The sequence below is a fragment of the Falco rusticolus genome, chromosome 5, assembly GCF_015220075.1.
Source record: "Falco rusticolus isolate bFalRus1 chromosome 5, bFalRus1.pri, whole genome shotgun sequence".
NCBI lineage: Eukaryota > Metazoa > Chordata > Aves > Falconiformes > Falconidae > Falco > Falco rusticolus.
Window position 1 is genome coordinate 86,991,722 of NC_051191.1, and position 18,694 is coordinate 87,010,415.

The following is an 18,694-nucleotide window of genomic DNA, read 5'->3' on the forward strand; positions in this document are numbered from 1 at the left end:
AAAGAAGAGGCATGATCTGCTGTGGCCAGGACTGAGTGCTGAGGTCCCTGCCGGTCAGGGAGCAAAGAGAAGGTGGTGAGAGATGTCCTCATGGCAGGGGAGAAGGCTGTGGGTGCCAGGTGAGCCGTGGGACTGTGAGGTCCTCACCCTGCTGTCAGGAACAAGAGGCCCGCTAGAGTGGGGGCAGCCAGGATAAGTCTGTGGAGCTGGAGGTGGGGGACACAGTCTGCCTGAGAAATGGTGGTGGGCTGTGGAAGGACCATCCCTGTTTAACCAGCATGCCAAAGGATAAGGGGGCATCAGATGGGAAAATGGGGAGGGTGGGCTGCAGCAGTCCCTCCCTATCTTCTCTCACCAGCTTAAAATCTCCCCTGCCTTTGACTGGAAGGGACTGCTAATAAACCTGCCGGCTCCGATGGACAAACAGGCTCCACTGACTCACGGCTCACACATGTCCCTGCTCACGTGAGGAGTGGGGGCTCAAGCGTCCCTTCCCCCACAAAGCCCCAATAAACAATTGCCTCGGCTGGCATAGGCTCCCTGCTCTATAGCTGCAGGCCTGGAGGCTACAGATCATATTATGTTGTATTTGGCAGAGAGGGGACAATAATTTTTCAGGGAGTAATCACTCCCTGATTCCCACTTTTCTCCAAGCTCAGATGACACTTCAGAACAGATGGGAGGTTCCTAACATCCCTGGGCTACCTGCAGCTCTCAGTAGGGTTGCTACCTTGTAGTGGTGGTGTTTTTCTCCCCTCTTGAGCATTTTCCAGTTCCAGCAGATTATTAATGCCTGGTCCCCTCTGTCACATGCTCTCCTTTCTGTTCCCTGACACGATGAGCAAAGGGCCTGACCATGGACAAATTCCTGCTGACTCCTGTTGGAAATCTGGGCTGTGGGAACGGAGCTCACTAAGAAGGGGGTGGTGTGAAGGAGTCAGCTAGGCTTTGTCACTGTGGCTCCTCTCCTCCAAAGGAAAAGAAAGAGATAATGATGTTAGAACATTTTAACCTTTCTTTTTCTGAGCTTGATAGGCTTGGCCTGAGGCACCTTTCCTAGCAAAAACAGGCTGCTGTAAGATTGATTGGTTGGGTGCAGAGTTTAAAGGTAATTTTCTCTTGTCACATGCACATAAATTATTGTGGCTCAAGCTGCGATCAGCTCCACATCTTACTTGTTTGACTGCTTTTATGCCCAGGCTCTGATGAAGGTTTCTAAGAGCGATGTCCAGTGCTCCCCAAGCAGCATCAAGACCACCACAGGCATATACTCAAAGTTAGTGTCAGGGGGCAGTGGAGAAAGAATAGGCACACACGCCTGCAAATCTGTATAGCCAGGGCCTTTCAGCCCAGAAATTGCAGCTAGAGCTTTGTTTGTTCATCTATGAACCCATTTTAAATGTTCTGTCCGTGAATGCCAGGGCAAGGAAAACTCATCCACTCAGATTATTCACCAGGGGGAGAGAAAAAAAGATGCACATGCACACACACAAAGGAAGCACAGCTGCAGCTAAAGTGAATTCATTTTTAACATTCATGAAAATATTCACAGAACACTTCAGTGCTATTTGCCTAAATTTTGCTGTTTGGAGTAAACACTTGAGCCAGTGCAGGCTGTTTGTTCTAGGAGCGATACCGCATCAGGGATGAGGGGTGGCTCTCAGCTCCAAGTCACAGATTCATGCTATGGCCCCAGGTACATGTGGCCCCCTTACTTTACGGCACAGACTCGCAGTCTGCCACCGCATAGCTCCTGACTCTTGGTCGTTGCAAAATGACTTTGCGAGTACCTGCAACCATCACATTCCCCATCCATCCCAGCCTTATGCAACAAAGGCACGTGCGCTCTGCCAAATTTAAACACAAAACCAACAGCAAACAATTTAAACACAAAACCAATGGCACGCGCCTGGTCTGGGGGAGCAGACCCCTTCCCCCCCTCTGCTTCCCCTTCCCCCTCCCTCTCCTCAACTCATCCCCTTCAATGGTTTCCTTCCCTGTACGTCCTAAGCAGCTCACACAAGGGAAAACGCTGCAGCACACAAGGGAGACTCAGCTGAAGCCCTGAAGACAAGAGCTGTGTGCGTTGCCTCTTCCTCCTCCATAAATACAGCTGAGACGACGACTGGATAATTGGCTAAGTGCCTGTCAGCTTAATAACACAGAGAGAGAGACACACGGAGAGGGAGAGGGAGAGATTTGTATTTACTATTCGAAGTCATGGAAGCTGCCTGCCAGTGGATTTCAACATGGGTTTATGTTTGCACAGCAAGGCAGGAAAAGTGAAGGGATGTGCAGCTCTGAGCCATGGTCTCCCTTGACCAGCCTCGTGTGAGGGTGGACAACCAGCCTGGGATGGGGGGAGCAAGGTAGCTGCCATACAGGTACCATCAGGTTCCCGGTTAGAGCATCCCTGGGTACCTACGCTGGGAAAGCACTGTCCACTGTCACCACCCCTGGTGAGGCACTGCTGTCGCTGACACACTAAGTCACACCACATCAGGGGCAAGGGCAGTGGTGCATCTCCAACGTGGCCACCCTGCCGTCCCTCAGAGGAGGGGGTGCAGTGGCACTGTGAGTGGTGGCTGCACAGCTGTGTGACCACCCCGTTTTGTTTCACAAATGCACAGCACACAGTTTGGTGCATGGGGAGCTGAAGATCTCCTGGCCTTCCCCTCCCCCTCATAAATCCGGTGCTTTTCTATGAACCCATCTAAGGGGAGCACCTGTGATGAGAAACCACTCAGGCACCTCTCGCCTCTCACAGGAGGGTGGGAGGGCTGTGTGGGAGACATGCCCCCCTGCTCTTCCAAAGCTTTCACTACTTCCCTCTGCCACAGAAAGCCAAATTTCAGCGGGGAGAGTGGCTCAGGTTGCTACTGGAAAGGGACAGTATTGGCCAGATCTACCGCGGTGTTAACCACTGAGTCCCAGAAGAGGAAGATGCAATATCCTGTTCGCTCGCTGCTTTTTCCTTTAACAGCTGTAGCAACTGAGGCACACTGAAGCAAAAGGATGTTTCCAGCATTAGCGATGGTTACAAAGGCCCATGTGTTGAGAAAAGCCACACAGACCCCCAAGCAAGCAGCCTCTCCCCCTGTGCATCGGGCAGTGCTGCCTCGGACCTATATAACGCTTGCAACTTCACGAAGTATATGAATATTTGTAAAACTACACGGAAGAAAACACTTTCCATTCTTAAGCAGGAGAAAATGTAGGGAAACACACACTTGCTCACAGGCACACGCAAGCAGGCAGCCCCCAAACCTCATGCAGATGCGTAACTGCAAAGTCTCTGCTGAACTCCAGCCCAGTCCAAGTAGGCTCCATTCCATCAGCTTCGCTCTGACCAAAAAGGCCCAACACCAGTGGAATTAAGTGAGCTGCAGCAGGGTTATTTCTCCTCTCTTTGCACAGGGCTCAGCACAGTGGGGCACCCTGGGGTCACAGCTGGCTTCTCCCACACCACCAAGTTGCTCCTATTAAAAATCTGCACAAATACACATGCATGGGGGACCCTGGCTGTTCAGATTATTTTGAAATAGCTGTTTTCTAGGCAGAGGTGAAACTCATCATTATTGGTTCCTATTACTTACCATAAACCCAGGCACATTAGATGTGCCTGAAGCCTGAAGGAAGTGCTTTGGTGTCAGATTCAGCTGAAAATCACATTCGTTTCTTCTTCAGTGAGACCAGAGTGAAAGAAAACTCAGTGCATTCCTGACTTCACCTTTGTGCCCTCCATTGCACTCACTCCAGCAGAGCATGAGTTCACACAGGCCGGAGCGTATTTTGATGGACAACAAAACTAGGTACCTTCAATGAAAATGGCTCTATTCAGCCTCACAGCGAGCCTGCCGAAGCCCTGCCGCCACCCCGGCAGCGAGCTGTGGCCCAGCAGCTCTGTCAGAATCAGATGCCCGTGGGTCTGGATATAAAGGGCAAGTATGTGTAATGCGTATTTTGAAAACGAGTTACGAGATGGCAAATTCCAGTAACTACGAGCTATTTTAAGACTAGGTCTTTCCTCATGACCTGCTGGGGAGGGAAGCAGAGTGGAAGAGATACCAACTCTGAGACACTCCAGGTAACACGTACTACTATATAAATTTTAATGCCAACTAAGTAGGAAAACATATGGTACTTAGCTGCAAACTGAAGTGTGTGTGCAGACTCAGGGGAGGAGGTTAAAGCCATACTGTCTGATACTGTCTCTCCTCCTCCATCTTTCTGAATGCAAATTATACATACGGTGTTATTAAACATACATAATTTCACCAACGAAGGCCTTTCCTTTTCTCATTTCCATTCCACCTTTGCTTGTGATGGGTTAGTCCCGCTTTGCAGAAAACACAGAAGCACAAAGGCTCTGCTCACCATTGGGCATGCTATATATAAATATCGTGTGTGTATGAGAAGAGATGCTGATCGCCAGCACCTGACCATATACGCGTTGCAACTTCCTTTATCATATATATGCACACACACTCACACATCTATGCAGGCATGTGTGCCTTCATATAATGGCACCATCTGCTGCCAGACCTGGAAGTTTTGCAACATCATATGTTACTACTTTCAAACATTTAGGGGTTTGGGTTTTTTTTTAAAGGAAATTATCAGCAGAGTACAGCCCCTTTTGCACAGATCCAAGCACACCCTCTCTCGACACGTGTACGCTGCATTTGATAACGAAGGCTTTTTACACCCTGGAGAAAGAGAAGAGCATTTGGGACTCGTAGTCAATACCAGCACAGATGAAGACATACCAGGGAAACCTCATCTGTGGCATTTGCTGGCTCGTTGCGTGGCTGAGCCGCGAGACAACCCAAGCTAATGGATAGGTCGCTCGGCTGGGTGCGCCTGAGCCCTGCTGTGCAACCCTGGGCGAGTCCCCTCACCTCCGGGCACCTCCTGCCCACCCCCAGCCCCTGCCTGTCCCGGTTAATAGCTGCCCGCCCTGCCGAACGGGGGATCTCTCATACTCTGTGCTCGCCTGGCACTTAATACAAAGGCTGCCTCAACTTAGTGGTGGCCTTTAAGCACCACAACAATACTACTAATAATCAAGGTTACAATTTTACTGCCAAGGCTGTATTATTATGTACCATTATACCTTTGAACGTGCCTATTCTCATTTCTAGCAAAGGGCTCAGCTCAGGGCTCTCTATTACAAATCAGATGCTAATTATAAGTGTAATCTGAACAGCTTTTACTTTTCTTTTAAAATGACTATATAGGGCGTAAACTTTGTTGTGATGCTGTGTTGCTACTTTGCCTGAGGTGCTTTTGTCCTCTACCATAGCTCCATGTGTAGAATATCAGCAAAATACTGGGAGGCCAAGAACAGAGTTTGCATAAATTGCTTACATTGCAAGATTACACTGACAGCGCTATTGTTACTGCTAGTAATTTGAATCCAGCCCATCCTTTGACACATGTAACTTGAAGAAAATAAGTACCCATTAGGATGGAAGTTCCTAAATGTGCTATCAGCCTGAAACTTCATATTATCTAAAAAAACCTGGTAAAAATGGAAACCGCACACTCAGTTAAGTGTTGGTTCTTTCATCAGTGCATCAGATTGATTTAATTCTTGATGAAAAGTTGATACTCGGAAAAACTCAGGAACAATGAGCCAAATTCTGGCCTTGGCGAGATCCCAGTTCTCCAGTGGGCTGAGCACCATCTGAGCAGCACTCAGCAGCTTAAGCCCTGTATGAGTCACTTGTACCTCTATTAGCAGTCCCCAGGAATCTGCCCCAAAGACAAATGCAGTATTTCTGGCAGTGCCCTTGGGCTTTGGTGGATTTGTACGGGACTAACCGAGCGGAGGGGAATGGGGATGTGACCCATTTTGGTTCCAGCTAGTGACGAGCTCCATTTCAGAAGTCATTAAAGGCCAAATGTGCCCTTGTGCCAGGACTACTAAAAGCCGGGGGCAACCTACAAGTCCCGCTGAGGCCCACAGAACAGTGCTTTAAAGGCACTTTAGGGTGAGCTGCGGCAGTGGTTCCTGAGAGAGCTGATCTCTCCTCCTGACATGCTGTACAGATACCTGAGCCCGCAGCATGGACTCCATCACCATTTTGCTTCTAACCCACCTTAAGGGCCAAACACAACGCAGAGGCACAGTTCCCTCCCTCCCCAGTTTGTGGCAGCTGCCTGCCACCACTGCACATGTCCTGTCTTAGCCAATGTCCTCCTGCTTCCCATCCCCTCCCCAGGCTGAAAGCATGGAACAAAGCACAGGGTCCCTGCCTTTGCTCTCCCAACACTCCCAGAGCAAACAAGGTGGGAAGGGATGCTGAAGGCAGGTAAACAGAAATAAGATTTGGGGTTGGGACTTGATTTTCTTTTCACATTTTATTTAGTTTTGGGGGATATTTTGTGCGTTTGTTGTTTGGAATTTTTTTTCAAACATCAAGCAGGGAAGCTGCACACAAAACCTGACAACCTCATGACTGTAATCTTGCAAGCAAGACATTGGCATGAGTTGGAGCACACAGTTCCTTCTCAATACTCGAAATAAGGTTCAGTGTCCTTCGCTTGCTGAAGACAGAGTTAAAAAATGGAACCTTAGTAAGTCTGACAGGCTGTCTGATATACAGTTTCATCTTTGAAACATTCTGCTCTCTTCTCTTGCTTGTAGCTGGCCAAACACCAGAAACACCGCTCAGTCTTTCTCACCTGTTGCAGCTGTCAGACCCCTCCTCTCTTTTCAGCCTTGCTCTAAGGAGCAGATCATTATCCTTTTCCCTGTGGATAGTCTATCACGAGCTATTTTTATTCTCTCTGCAATTCCCTGACTAACTTCCCTATGCCAAATACTCACTAAAAGTCATCAACCTTCAGCAAGGCCAACAAATAAATCAAATCTGCTGCCAGGTCACTTAGGAGATGAGCCAGTATGGAGTTCAGAACATTTTTAAAAAGTCCATAGCAAGGGAATATTTTAAATGCCATAGCTTTAAAAAGTCATATCCAAACTTCTCAGAATAACTCTATTCTGAGTAACAAGCTGTAGATGAAGCTCCGCAGGACTGGTTTCCTTTAGGAACATTAGGGCTTATAAGAAACTATTTTTCTCCTCTTCGTAGTTCAGTCCACCCACCCATCCTTCCACCTACAAGTGTAACACTATATACAAATGTATAAGGCCCCAAAGGAGAAGAATCATTCACAATACCTTGTCTTCGGTGCTTTGCTGAACGATTTGCACCGCAATTTACATGAACAAAATGTTTTTAGTTATCTTATCACTATGTACATTGCTTTTATTTCTTGCCAACTACATATCATTTTTCTCCCTCCTACATTTTCATTTTCCTTCAGGCTACAGGATGGAGCTACTTGGCACTGGTAAATCAACAATGCACGCTCCCTCTTCCCTCTGAAGTAGATGCATAGCAAAGATAGGTGATACGATCTCTGTCTGGAAATCTCCTACCTATCTCTCTGTGGAGGTAAAGATCTGCTCTGAGCACAGTTAGTATAGATCGCCTAACGTTTTTTCTCCATCTAGCTCTTCCCCTTGCGTTGTCACTAGTGGATCTATAGGCAGGCAGAGCAAGATGCTGGGAGTTTTTCAAACACAAGGCTGTCTTGAAGTGAGTTATGCTTTTGGAGGGTCAGGGAAAACAGCGAGGGGGAAGTTAGCAAACCAACCCTTGCTTTAAAACTGAGGGAATGAAACATCATCTTGCAGGTCCTAAACTGTATGGGACAGAAGGAAACCTCACCCCTTCCAGCCTCATGTGGCAGTGCGGTCTCCCAGCACAGCCTGGCTTCTGCCTCTCCCCTGAGGAAGGGACTGAAGCATCCCAGAAGCCTGGGGCTGGTCCCAGGGAAAGGGAGAGCAGACAACTGCCCTTCCTAGGAAATGTGAAAAGCGTATAGCCAGCCAGATCTGCTTAAAAAGCTTAAGAAGGCAGCCGAGGGAGGTAAAGCCGCCTGTGCACTGGCCACAGTCACTTCTGACAAAAACGCAGCCTGCCAGGAACATGGTATTGCTCAGGGCAAGCAGTTACATGGCTGGGTGGTGTGCCGCTCCTGCAAACTGTGTCACTTGGCACACATCTGGCTGACACAGCTGGATCACCTCACTCAGGTGTTTTGTTTTAGTGCCTGACATAACCCTGGCAAGCCACACACCCCACACACAATCACCGAAACCACTCTCCCATGCAGCCCCATTGAGCTTGCTGACGAACGCTTTACACGCAGCACATGCAGGCACCATCTCCACCATCCGCTCAGCCCTCCCTGCTGCAAATGCAGCTTTAGCACACAGCATCTAGATAAACTCAAAAGCTCCAAGGTTAAGTGGGAAATAGAAATTCAGTGACCCCTATCTCAGCAAGTGAGCTTAATGACGTGTCTGCTCCTGTATGTACCAAACATATGCCAGCAAACATCTGCCTGAGCAGCCCCTCCAAAATAAATGATTGATGGAAGTGATCTGCCTTTGAAAATGGGATAAGTCAGCTGGGAGTCTTGCTAGAAAAGGGTTAATGGGATATAGGAATTGCTAGTGAGTGAAAGGGAGAGGAGAGAAGCTGGGAGTCAGAGGCAACACCCCTTGTTAGGTGTTTACCATGTTGCATCTAAACCCCTTCCATTGCATATGCAAGGCAGATGAATTACTCTGTAAATCCTATTACTCCATGTGGATAAATCTTACATGCGAGTTAACAAGTCTGGAGAGCTGGGGAATGGAAGCTGCTGAACAGATATTCCAGGATCAAAACAACCCAGCACACGGGAGCTGAGAGAAGCGATACATGTACACACACAGCCCTCTTCTAGCATCCTTCTTCCCTGATCCCATCTTGCTAGCTCACATACTCCTCTGTCATTAAACGGGAGGGATGCAGGACACAGGGGATCACGTAGCAGACCATTTGGTGACATCTAGCAGGATTTATTTCAGAGAAAGAGAAAGAAAACTTTGCTGCTGCTGTTAGCTTTGCTAGGGGATTGCTCCCTTGATGCTTCAAGGTTTGTGCACTATCAGCTCCTCATACAGATTACAGACTTATTTTAATATGTCCAGTACTTTTATAGCCATAATACACAGCGTGTGCACGCACACACTCACACGCAGAAAATTGTCCCTCAGTAGGGAAGTTACTGCAGGTAAGTTGAGCAAGGCAGTATTTGAAAGAGAAACCCAAAGGAAAAAGATGACTGCGTTTCAGCTATTTGGGACACTCCTAACTGAAAGCCCAAGTAGCCTCAGAACTACCTTTAGAAGACCTGGACAATGAATACAGAAATATAACACTCAATACTGCCAGTGAACAAGGCTTCATGTGCAAAGACACCCTCATCACAACCACTCAGGCAGTTAGGCACAGCATACACCCGTTTACTTAGTCCTGCAAAGAAACCAACACAGTGAACGAGATACAAGCTTCATAAATGTCGGAGCTCCTACACCATTTTCCACCAGCCTTTGCCACCACTGCATCCATCTCCCCTCCCTACAGGGCAGATAAATAAATGAATAAAATTAAAAGCCAGAGTTTCCCAAAAGAACTTGCCTGAGAGTTCTGGCAGCACCAGGGATAAAGTTTTTGCATAGGTACAAAAAGAAGTATGGGAAGATCAATGGAACATCCGGCAAGCGCAGCTGGATCCCTTTTCGATATCTCTATCGATACTGCAGGGCTGGTGGAAAACGTACATCCACAAGAGCTGGCTAACACAAACAGATCTTTCCCCACTGAAATTCTTTTGATCCAGAGCACTATACAGAGGAGAGTGGGGGCAAGAATTGTTTCAAAGCTTTGCGATTATTTGTTTTTAAATATTAAAGCACAAACATGCAGAGCTTGTTTGTAGCAGCTGCCGCTACTGCAGTTCGAGAGGTAAAATAACACACACTCTCCCAGAGACATACGCACACAAATCTGTATCGCATCACACGTAGATGTTGCATCCACGGAAATATAGATACGCGCATAGAAAAGGAAAAGTTGGCAAAATGCCCTACCTGAGGATGGCTGTGTCCCCCTGCCTCACGGTGATGTTATCGGTACCTCGGGTAAAATCCACGCTGCGGACTGGCAGCCCTGTAGGGAGAAGGCAAAGCAATCTCAGTAGGACCAGCGGTAATTGTTTCCGATCAGGCTGAGCCCTTGCTACCATGGCTGGTCTCGTCGAGTTTCACTGTCTGTACTTGGCTCTCTCTCTGCCTGTGTATGTGGATAGACAGATGCAGAAAGAACAACAACAACAATAATAATAATGTACAACTCTCGCTCTGATCGACAGCCCCAGAAAGGGGGTGGTGGTGGTGATTTCACAGTCCTTAGCTGCCACTTTCTCTTGGTCTTTTCAGTCTCTTGCTGGCTTCTTCCCCCCCCCCCCCCGTCTTTTTTTTTTTTTTTTTCCAAAGGCTTTCCGCAAAAAGTCTTAACACAAGCTTCAATCAAAAAAAAGGGGGAAAGGGGAAAAAAAACCCAAAACACACCAAACCACAACCCCCAAAAAAAGGCAAGAGGAAAAAGTCAGGTAGCAAAATAATAATAAAAAAATGATAACAATTAAATCGACCCGTTTGGAGTGATGGAGAGAGGTTGAAAAAAAAAAAAAAAAAAAAAAAAGGGAAAGGAACAAGCTGAGTCCTGTGCCGCCGGGCTGCGCGAGTGGCTGGTCCCGCTCCAGTGCGCGGCTGTGCAGCCTCCAGCCCCAGCTCCCTTCCTAACCCACTTTCCCAGGCGGAGCGAGGGAGGGAGGGAGCGAGGGAGGAGGGAGGAGAGAGGGAGGGAGGGAGCCTCACTCGTGAGACGGCAGCTCGGCACCGCCGCGGCGGCAGCGGCGCTCCCCGTCCCTCTCCCGGGGGCGCAGCGCCCCGCGCCCCCCGCCCGGCGGGGAAGGGGCTGCCCCCGGCCGGCACGGGGCTGGGGGGGCCGGAGCGCGGCTGGGAAGGGGGGGACTGCAGCGGGGAGAGGGGGCCATGGGAGGGGAGGAGGGCTGGAGGGCAGAGGGGGGAAGCCCGAAGGGAGAGGGGGCTGGAAAAGGGGAGGAGGGAGAGGAGGAGGGGGCTGGGGAAGAGGGGGAAGTGCGAGCCGGGAACGGGAAGGAGAGAGGAGGCGGCAGGAGCAGCCGGGGGAGGCAGAGGGAGCGGGGCAGAGGGGATGGAGCAAGAGGCAGCCGATATCCACAAAACGCTGAGGAAGGGGAGCGGGGGAGGGGGCAAAGCAGCTGTGGCCAGAAGTGCGAACAACTTGGCTGCGCGGCCCGGGGCCACCGACCTGCCCGTTCCCGGAGCAGCATCCCTGGCAACTGCCCCTGCAGCCTCGGCCGCGCTGCTTCCCCGCTCAGACTCCCCTCCCCAGATAAACAGCGGCCCATCGCTCCCCCCGCCCCCTCCCCTCCCCCCCCCCGCCCTGCCCCCCCCAGCCCCGGGGCCGGGCCGCAGACAATGCCGGTATTGAGCCGCCCGCGGTGTGAATGCCCGGCCTGTCCCCGCAGCTGAGCCCCGAGCCCGGCGGCGGCGCTGCCCACCCGGGAGCGCTCCCACCGCTCGCATACCGGCACCGTCGCACGAGAAGGGAGATTCAATTAATGGAGAGGAATAAGCCGTATGTTTTGCTGCTGATGCCTGCCTGCCTGCCATCCCCCCCGGCTCGCTCTCGCCTGCCTGCTCCTAGGGATGTTGCGCTAGCGTAACCCTTCTGTGGCCAAAGCGGGGGGGGGGGAGCAAAGAAGGTGTGGTTTGAGGGGGGGTCTAGTGTGGCAGGTGCAGGAAAAGCAGAGGGGAACTCTGTTGAGAGTTGCTGCCCTGCATAGTCACAGCGCTGCTGGGCGAAGAAAGGGAAAACCCAGGTCTGGTACTGGCTGCTCCACCCGGCCCACAGCCCTGGGGGGTGCAAACTGCAGAGGCACGGGAGACGCACTGTGGCATGCCAATGGCCACGTGGGATGGGATCACAGGTCCCTCTCACCCCGCGTCCTGTCCCTCAGCACAGCCTCCAGCCAAAGCCCAGGGAAGCAGAGCACAAGGCAAGCTGCAGCCGGACTGCCCCAGGCCACTTCCCTAATTCCCAGTGATTTGTGGCTAAGGCACGTCCCTGGCCAGTGGCACTGTCTTTGTAGTTAATGGCCCTCGATTGATTTTCTTCTTCCAGGAATGTGTCCCATTGCTTTCCGAACCCCTAGAAACTGGCCCCTGCAAGTCTTGCTATGGAAAGGCCGTGCTGCCTATGGGTACTTAAACAATCCCTGCATGTGTTAAAGGCCCACAAATTAAGGGCTAAGGTCATGACATTACTGCTCCAGTGCCAGGCAAGCAGTGGCAAAAGAGATGACTGCTTTGTATTCAAGCCAAGGAGCGAGCTGATCCAGACATTTCGCCTGCAGGAGACTTGGCGCAGATGGCACCAGAGAGGGGGAGCAACAAGAAGGAACGAAAGGGTTAACCCACACACTGGATGTTCCCAAGCTACTGCAGAGAGAGACTTCACCTGACAAGAGTATTACTCTGAAGAAGACCACGCTGCTGCTAGACTAGTAGCCACCTCTCTAGGGCGATGGACTTCACAAGGGACAGAGAGATGCCATCGGGCTGCCAGCATCCCCGACAATGGGCATCACCGAGAGGAAACCTCCGTGCTCTTGTGACAGAGGTCAAGTACAGCTAAAAGACCCGGTCCCATAGGCAGTTACCAATGATAGAAACGCACCCCTCTTAGTCGCCGAAATGTTGCATCGATCCTTTTAACAAGGGTCTCCCACATATGTTTCATCTACATTTAATAAAAGCTATTGTATGTTAATTAAATGCCAGTGGAGTAAGGAAAACATATTTGTCGAAGATTAACTATTATGCAATGTAAGAAGCATCTGCCACCCAACTGCTAGAGCTCACTAAATAATTCCTTATCTCAGAGTATTTACTTAGGAGGCAATAACTATCCAGTTAAATCTAAATTTAATGCTTAGTTAAATATAGTTCATGGAAAGTGGCACCAATATGTTTTATACAGAGAACGACAGAGAGGGGTTTCAGGGAGGCAGAAGGAAGGAATCCTGTCCCCAGACTCTGGTAACACCCTGAACTCCAGGTGGGACTGCATGTGGCCGTTCCTCCCTACAAAGCTGGGATGCATCCCAGCAGACTCAGAGGCTCCTCTCTACTGATATGGAAGTACAGGGGGAGTCTTCATCTTCTTACGCGTTTATACAGTCCTCATTAGAACCACCGTAGCATAACTATTTAATAATAATAAACATAATAAACAGAGAGATGAGGAAGAAATTCCCTTGAGGGTCTCATAAACCTTGGAAAAAATGAAACAAAAACAAAACATAAAGCTGATAGGTCTTATTTGCTTTTAGAAGCGTACAGAAGCAAAAGGAAGGGGTTACCTGGGTATAAAAGGCCAAACAAGCAGGAATCACACCAATCCTAGGAGAGAGCCTCATGAGTAAAATAAAGATTGTTATTTTTGTACATGTTCCCAGAAGAAATGACTCTCTGGACCCATCTCCCCCTGCTGGAAGCAGATAATGAAACAGCAGGTCTGCTTTCTAACTTCCCTACCTTCTGAAAACTTCAAGAAAAATTCAGGTAAACAATCAGAGCATGGACACCACAAATCCATACTCCCATCTTTTAATACCATTTTCCAATACTCCTGGTAGGTGCAGGACTGGCAAGGCCAGCCTGACTGCCCAGATTTTGTCACTACGCAGGAATGGATGGGGCAGTATGAGCCCAGCCCTGAAGGCACCACATCACCCTTCTCCAACGCAGAACACTTTTACCCTGTTTGAAGGGAACATGGCCTGGAGCAATGCCCTTCCATGAGCGCGGGTTGGACAGCACCACCAAAGACACGGCAGAAACGTTTGGAATACAGGTTTAAGAAGGTGCCTGTGTTTCCATCCTATGGGTGTGGGATGGCTCTGTGTACAAGCTGGAAGGAAAACCACAGCGCAAGCAGACACAGCCTGGGTAGCCTTACTCTTCCCAGCTTTGAGGGAAATGAGATGAAGACATCACAGTCTGGGCATCGACGATGGCCAAAGGAGGGACCCTCCGTGCTGGCCCTGGACAGGCAGCCTCGCTGGGATATGCAGCGCTGAGATGCTCTGGGACTGGTACTCAGGTCACCTGCCTACCTGTGTGGCAGCTCAGTTTTACAGATACTCAGGGACTGACATAGTGAAAGCCTGAAGTGCCATCTGCTTTTCATGGAGAGCCAACAGACACTGAAAGCATGGATTCTGGCCACAAATAGGGATGGGTGGTTTTGCATTTGAGGTGGCTAAAAGCAAAGAGCAATCCATGGAAACCACACAAGCCAGCTGCGGGAGCCGTCTGTGTGATGTGGATGGCTGCCCTCTAGGAGCTGAAATGAGGCTCATCGGCTCACACCACCAACAGCCACAAAATGGCAACTGTTGTCACTTGACTTTCATTCACTACCAGCCACACCAAACGGGTGACTTGTTCCCAAATATTGCTGGAATCAGGGAAACAACATTTCTGAAAAATACAAAAAGAGAACGGCTCGCACAAGTCTCCAACCCTATGATGATGAACACGATTGTTTTAAGGTGACTGCCTAACTGCTCTGCCAGCAGAGTCCAAGCATCTAGGGACTTTATTCAGGGTATCTGCGATGATGAGTGAAAACGTATGATGTTTTGTGAGCTATAACGTGTTCAGTCAAGATACACTGCTGTACTCAGCAGCAGAGCCTGCTCAAAGCTTCTCAGCCATGCAGAGAAAATGCAATTTTGTTGCATTGGCAGAGGAATTATGGAGAGGAATAGAAAAGAGCCAAGGGGTTTCAGCACATGGCAAGGAAGATTAAGGGACAGTGGCAGGGGAGTAGTGATCTCCCCTTCCTCCCTTCCAGTACCTGCAGCTCCCACATGCATGTATTTCCACCCTGCTCCTAAGGGCAGCATCCCATTCCAATTTATTAAGCAGCTACATTTCACTCTCCTTCGGTTCCTGGGACACAGGGAGCCACAGGAGTAGGAGAGAAGGAGAAAAGGCAGGGCTAGGAGAGAAGTGGTCAATCCTTTGAATGCAGCAGATACCTCTAGTGGCAAATTGAGGAGGAGGTGGGCCTTCACTGATCAATGCCCTTCTCCTCAGACTCCAAGACGGAGTCCTCAGAGGCCATACACTGTCTATTCCTTCACCTATACCTGCCTGATAAAGCAGCCTCCATCTATACCAGGCTAGAGTCTGCTGGAAAGAGCAGAGAAATAATTTCCATGAGACAACTGAAAAGAAGAAAGTCAGCTAAGCACAGGATGCTGTCTACCAAACTGGACCCCATGCCACCTGTAACATCAATGCCACTTGTTCATATCCCCAAGGCACTTATGGAGGACATGTTATAGGGAAAACTACAGTCTGAGAAAAATATATGTGTATGATAGCTCTAATACTAGAACCAATTGTTCCAGCATGTGCTTTAAGAAAGACATTTTTAAAGAACATTTTGCAAATCTACAAATTAAATTGTTTTTTGATGCTGAAAATCAGAGCCAGCTTAGGCCCCTCACATCCAGGCATGTAATGCAACAAGACCAAGCTTCTTCTGAAGGACCTCATTAGGTAGAAGGACTTACTGCATTGAGAGCACTTAGATAGGTCAAAACTGTGGATGATAACATGCACGCAACAACACCTCCAAGGGCAGTCACTGAGCTGTAGCAGAACTCCCTCCTCGACAAGAATAGCTGATTTTCACCAATTTGTAACCTTGTTACTATGCAATCGATCTGTTTTCACAATTGACCATCTTGCTGTGGACAAGTTAGATGCCAAGGGCCAGGTTCTCAATTGCTGTAAGCTGAGGCACCACCACTGCCAAAAGAGCTGTGCCGATTGCCACCAGCTAGACACGAGGCTTTGAGCTTTGAAGTTCATCTGCTTCTGTGCTGCGTGGGTAGAAAACCACGTTACCACCTTTGAAAGAGAGAACCTTGTTCAACTGGATAAAGAGATTTTGTGCTCAGACTTTCCAGAAAGTTTGTCCTTTAGTTAAAGACCAGATCTGAGGCTTGGGCAGGAGAAAAATAACCTGAAGATGCCTTTTCAGCAGGATATGTCCAAGCAGAATTAAAGAATTAGCACTGCAGTTGATTTGCGGCCTTAATTACTGGTTGCTCCCACAGCAAGGGCTTGTAGAGCTACAAACTCACTGTCAACAGGTCCTTCCTACTCGAGAGGGAACAAGACAGAGAGCAAGCTTCTCTTTTAGTTAAGACAAAAGCTGCCCTTCCGGCCTTACACACACAAGCACAGAAGCAATCAGTGGTATCGAGAGTGTGGCGCTGCCTTTTCCCTGCAAGATCAGGTACCATTAGCAACCTCCTTACCCACACCTCGGAACCGGGCTCCGAGCCAGCAGCCTCGGCGGGGAACCGTGCGACCTGTTCTCCCGAGGAAGGCCAGCTCACAGCATCGGAAGCAGGGAAGAGTAGATCCCAGTACTGATTCTTCTCACGGGGACAAAGTATTATGCTGACCTGCATTTTCCAAATGTGGCTATAGGAGTTAGGCACACAGGTCGAGACACCCAGTCCATACCTCCCACCGAGGATAGCTTCAAGATCTCTTCTCCTTTTAGATTTGGGGGTGAAATCATCACTTCACCAGTGTCAAGGAAGACTTGATGAGTCAGGCAGAGCCAGGGTTCAACCTTACAGGTCTTTAAGTAATTTACTTCCCATAGGAAGACAATAGCTCTATCCTCATACATCTACTATGCCCCAAAAACTTTCCTCCCAGTGCTGATGGATATTTACAGCCCTCAGCACAAGTAATTAGGATTGACTTCACAGAAAGAAGCTACAATAGTTAGCAGTCCCTCCCAGCACACAAGCAGAGAGATGACCCAGAGGTTGGGATGTTCTAGGAGGGCTTCGGAGATATCCAGTCCCAATTTCCTTAGTGAATTTGGGTAAATCACTTAATGAGGCATTAACAAAGGCATAAAAAGCTAATCTCCCTAGGCTACCTCTGCCCTTAGAGAGATAATCTTCTCTTGAGGGCACTTCAGAGCAGATGCCTGATTTAACCATTTAAAATTGTCCTGTCTCTCAGGGCCTGTCAAAGTTTCCAACTACATAGATCCAACTACAGAGATCCTAACATACCCTTAGTTTCCAATACGTCCTGGTTACAGTTGGCATAGAGTTAAATGTCTCCCTAGTAGCTGGTACAGTGTTGTCTTTTGGATTTAGCACGAGAATAATGTGGGTAACACACTATCAACTGCCAAGTAGCATTTACTTAAGTCAAGGACTCTCAGGTTCCCTGCTCTGCCAGTGGGGAGATGCACAAGAAGCCGGGAGGGAGCAGAGCCAGGACAGCTGACCCAAACTAGCCAGAGGGATATTCCATACCACGGGGCATCATGCTCAGGATATAAACTGGGGGAGCTGGCTGGGGTCCACAGCTCCCTGCTCGGGGACTGGCTGGGCATCGGTCAGCAGGGGCTGAGTGATTGCATTGTGCATCGCTTGTTTCCCTTGGCTTTTATTCCTCTCTTTTTGTTATCTCCCTCTTCATTACGATTATAATTATTACAATAACATTTTCTTTATATTACACTGTTCTTATCCATAGGTTTTACCTTTTATGTGATTCTCCTCCCCATCCCACTGGGGGCTGAAGGGGGATGGGAAGAGAGTGAGCGAGCAGCTACCAGGCACTTGGTTGCCAGCTGGGGTTAAAACATGACACAGGCCTTTTTGCGCCCAGCCTGGGGCAGTAGGAATTCAAGATAAAGATAGTAACTGGGAGAGGTAACAGACAAAACATGGACTGAACAATGTTAGAGAGCACAATGATCACAGGGAATTTTCAGTTGCTATAATTGTGGTGAAAGCATGAGGGGTGGATTGTGTGTAAATTGTCCACTTTTTGTTTGGTATTGCGATGATGTTATTTTGATTTTGATGTGGGGAATTCTTTTTTTGTTGCTGTGAGTGAAGTTTGTGAAGATTGCACGATGAATGTGGATTTTAGTGATAATTCTAAAATATGTGATTCACAGAGGTGAGGGGTGGAATGTATTGCATTTGCGTGGCAAGGTTTTGGCAGCAGGGGGGCTACAGGGGTGGCCTCTGTGAGAAGCTGCTAGAAGCTTCCTCCATGTCCAATGTAGCCAGTGCCAGCCGGCTCCAAGAGGGACCCACCACTGGCCAAGGCTGAGCCCATCAGCAATGCTGGTAGCACCTCTGGGATAACGGATTTAAGAAAGGGGGAAAGCTGCTGTGCAACAGCAATTGCAGCCAGAGAGAGGAGCAGGAACACTTGGGAGGAACAGCCCTGCACCCCCAGGCCAGGGCAGGAGGGGCTGGGGGGGCTCCAGGTGCCGCAGCAGGGGCTCCCCCCTGGCCTGCAATGCAGCCCTGGGCGAGGCAGGCTGTGCCCCCAGCCCATGGAGCCCCCGGCCAGGCAGGCTGTGCCCCCAGCCCATGGAGCCCCTGGGGGGGCAGGCTGTGCCCCCAGCCCACGGAGCCCCTGGGGGGGCAGGCTGTGCCCCCAGCCCACGGAGCCCCCGGCCAGGCAGGCTGTGCCCCCAGCCCATGGAGCCCATGGTGGGGCAGATCCCTCCATGCTGGGGCAGGATCCCAGGCTGGGGCAGGGCTGGGGACCCCCTGGGGCCACCTGGGCCTGGGGGGTTGCACCCATGGGGGGCATCCACAC

The 18,694-nt window shown here is 49.7% G+C and overlaps 1 protein-coding gene across 6 annotated transcripts in view; it reads right to left on the bottom strand.

Annotated features, from left to right (window-relative positions):
* Nucleotides 1–18,694, bottom strand: part of LOC119149024 (limbic system associated membrane protein) — a 1,019,865-nt gene that overhangs the window by 308,509 nt on the left and 692,662 nt on the right. For 2 of the 6 annotated variants that reach the window (XM_037389847.1, XM_037389844.1), the window contains exons 1-2: nt 11,542–11,645; nt 9,998–10,076 (exon numbers count right to left, since the gene is read on the bottom strand). In XM_037389847.1, the coding sequence (XP_037245744.1) occupies nt 9,998–10,076; nt 11,542–11,626 (164 nt within the window). In that variant the 5' untranslated portion in view covers nt 11,627–11,645. Of the gene's footprint in view, nt 1–9,997; nt 10,677–11,261; nt 11,316–11,541; nt 11,646–18,694 lie in introns of those variants that run through there. The other 4 variants (XM_037389849.1, XM_037389846.1, XM_037389845.1 and 1 more) reach the window with 4 other exon arrangements.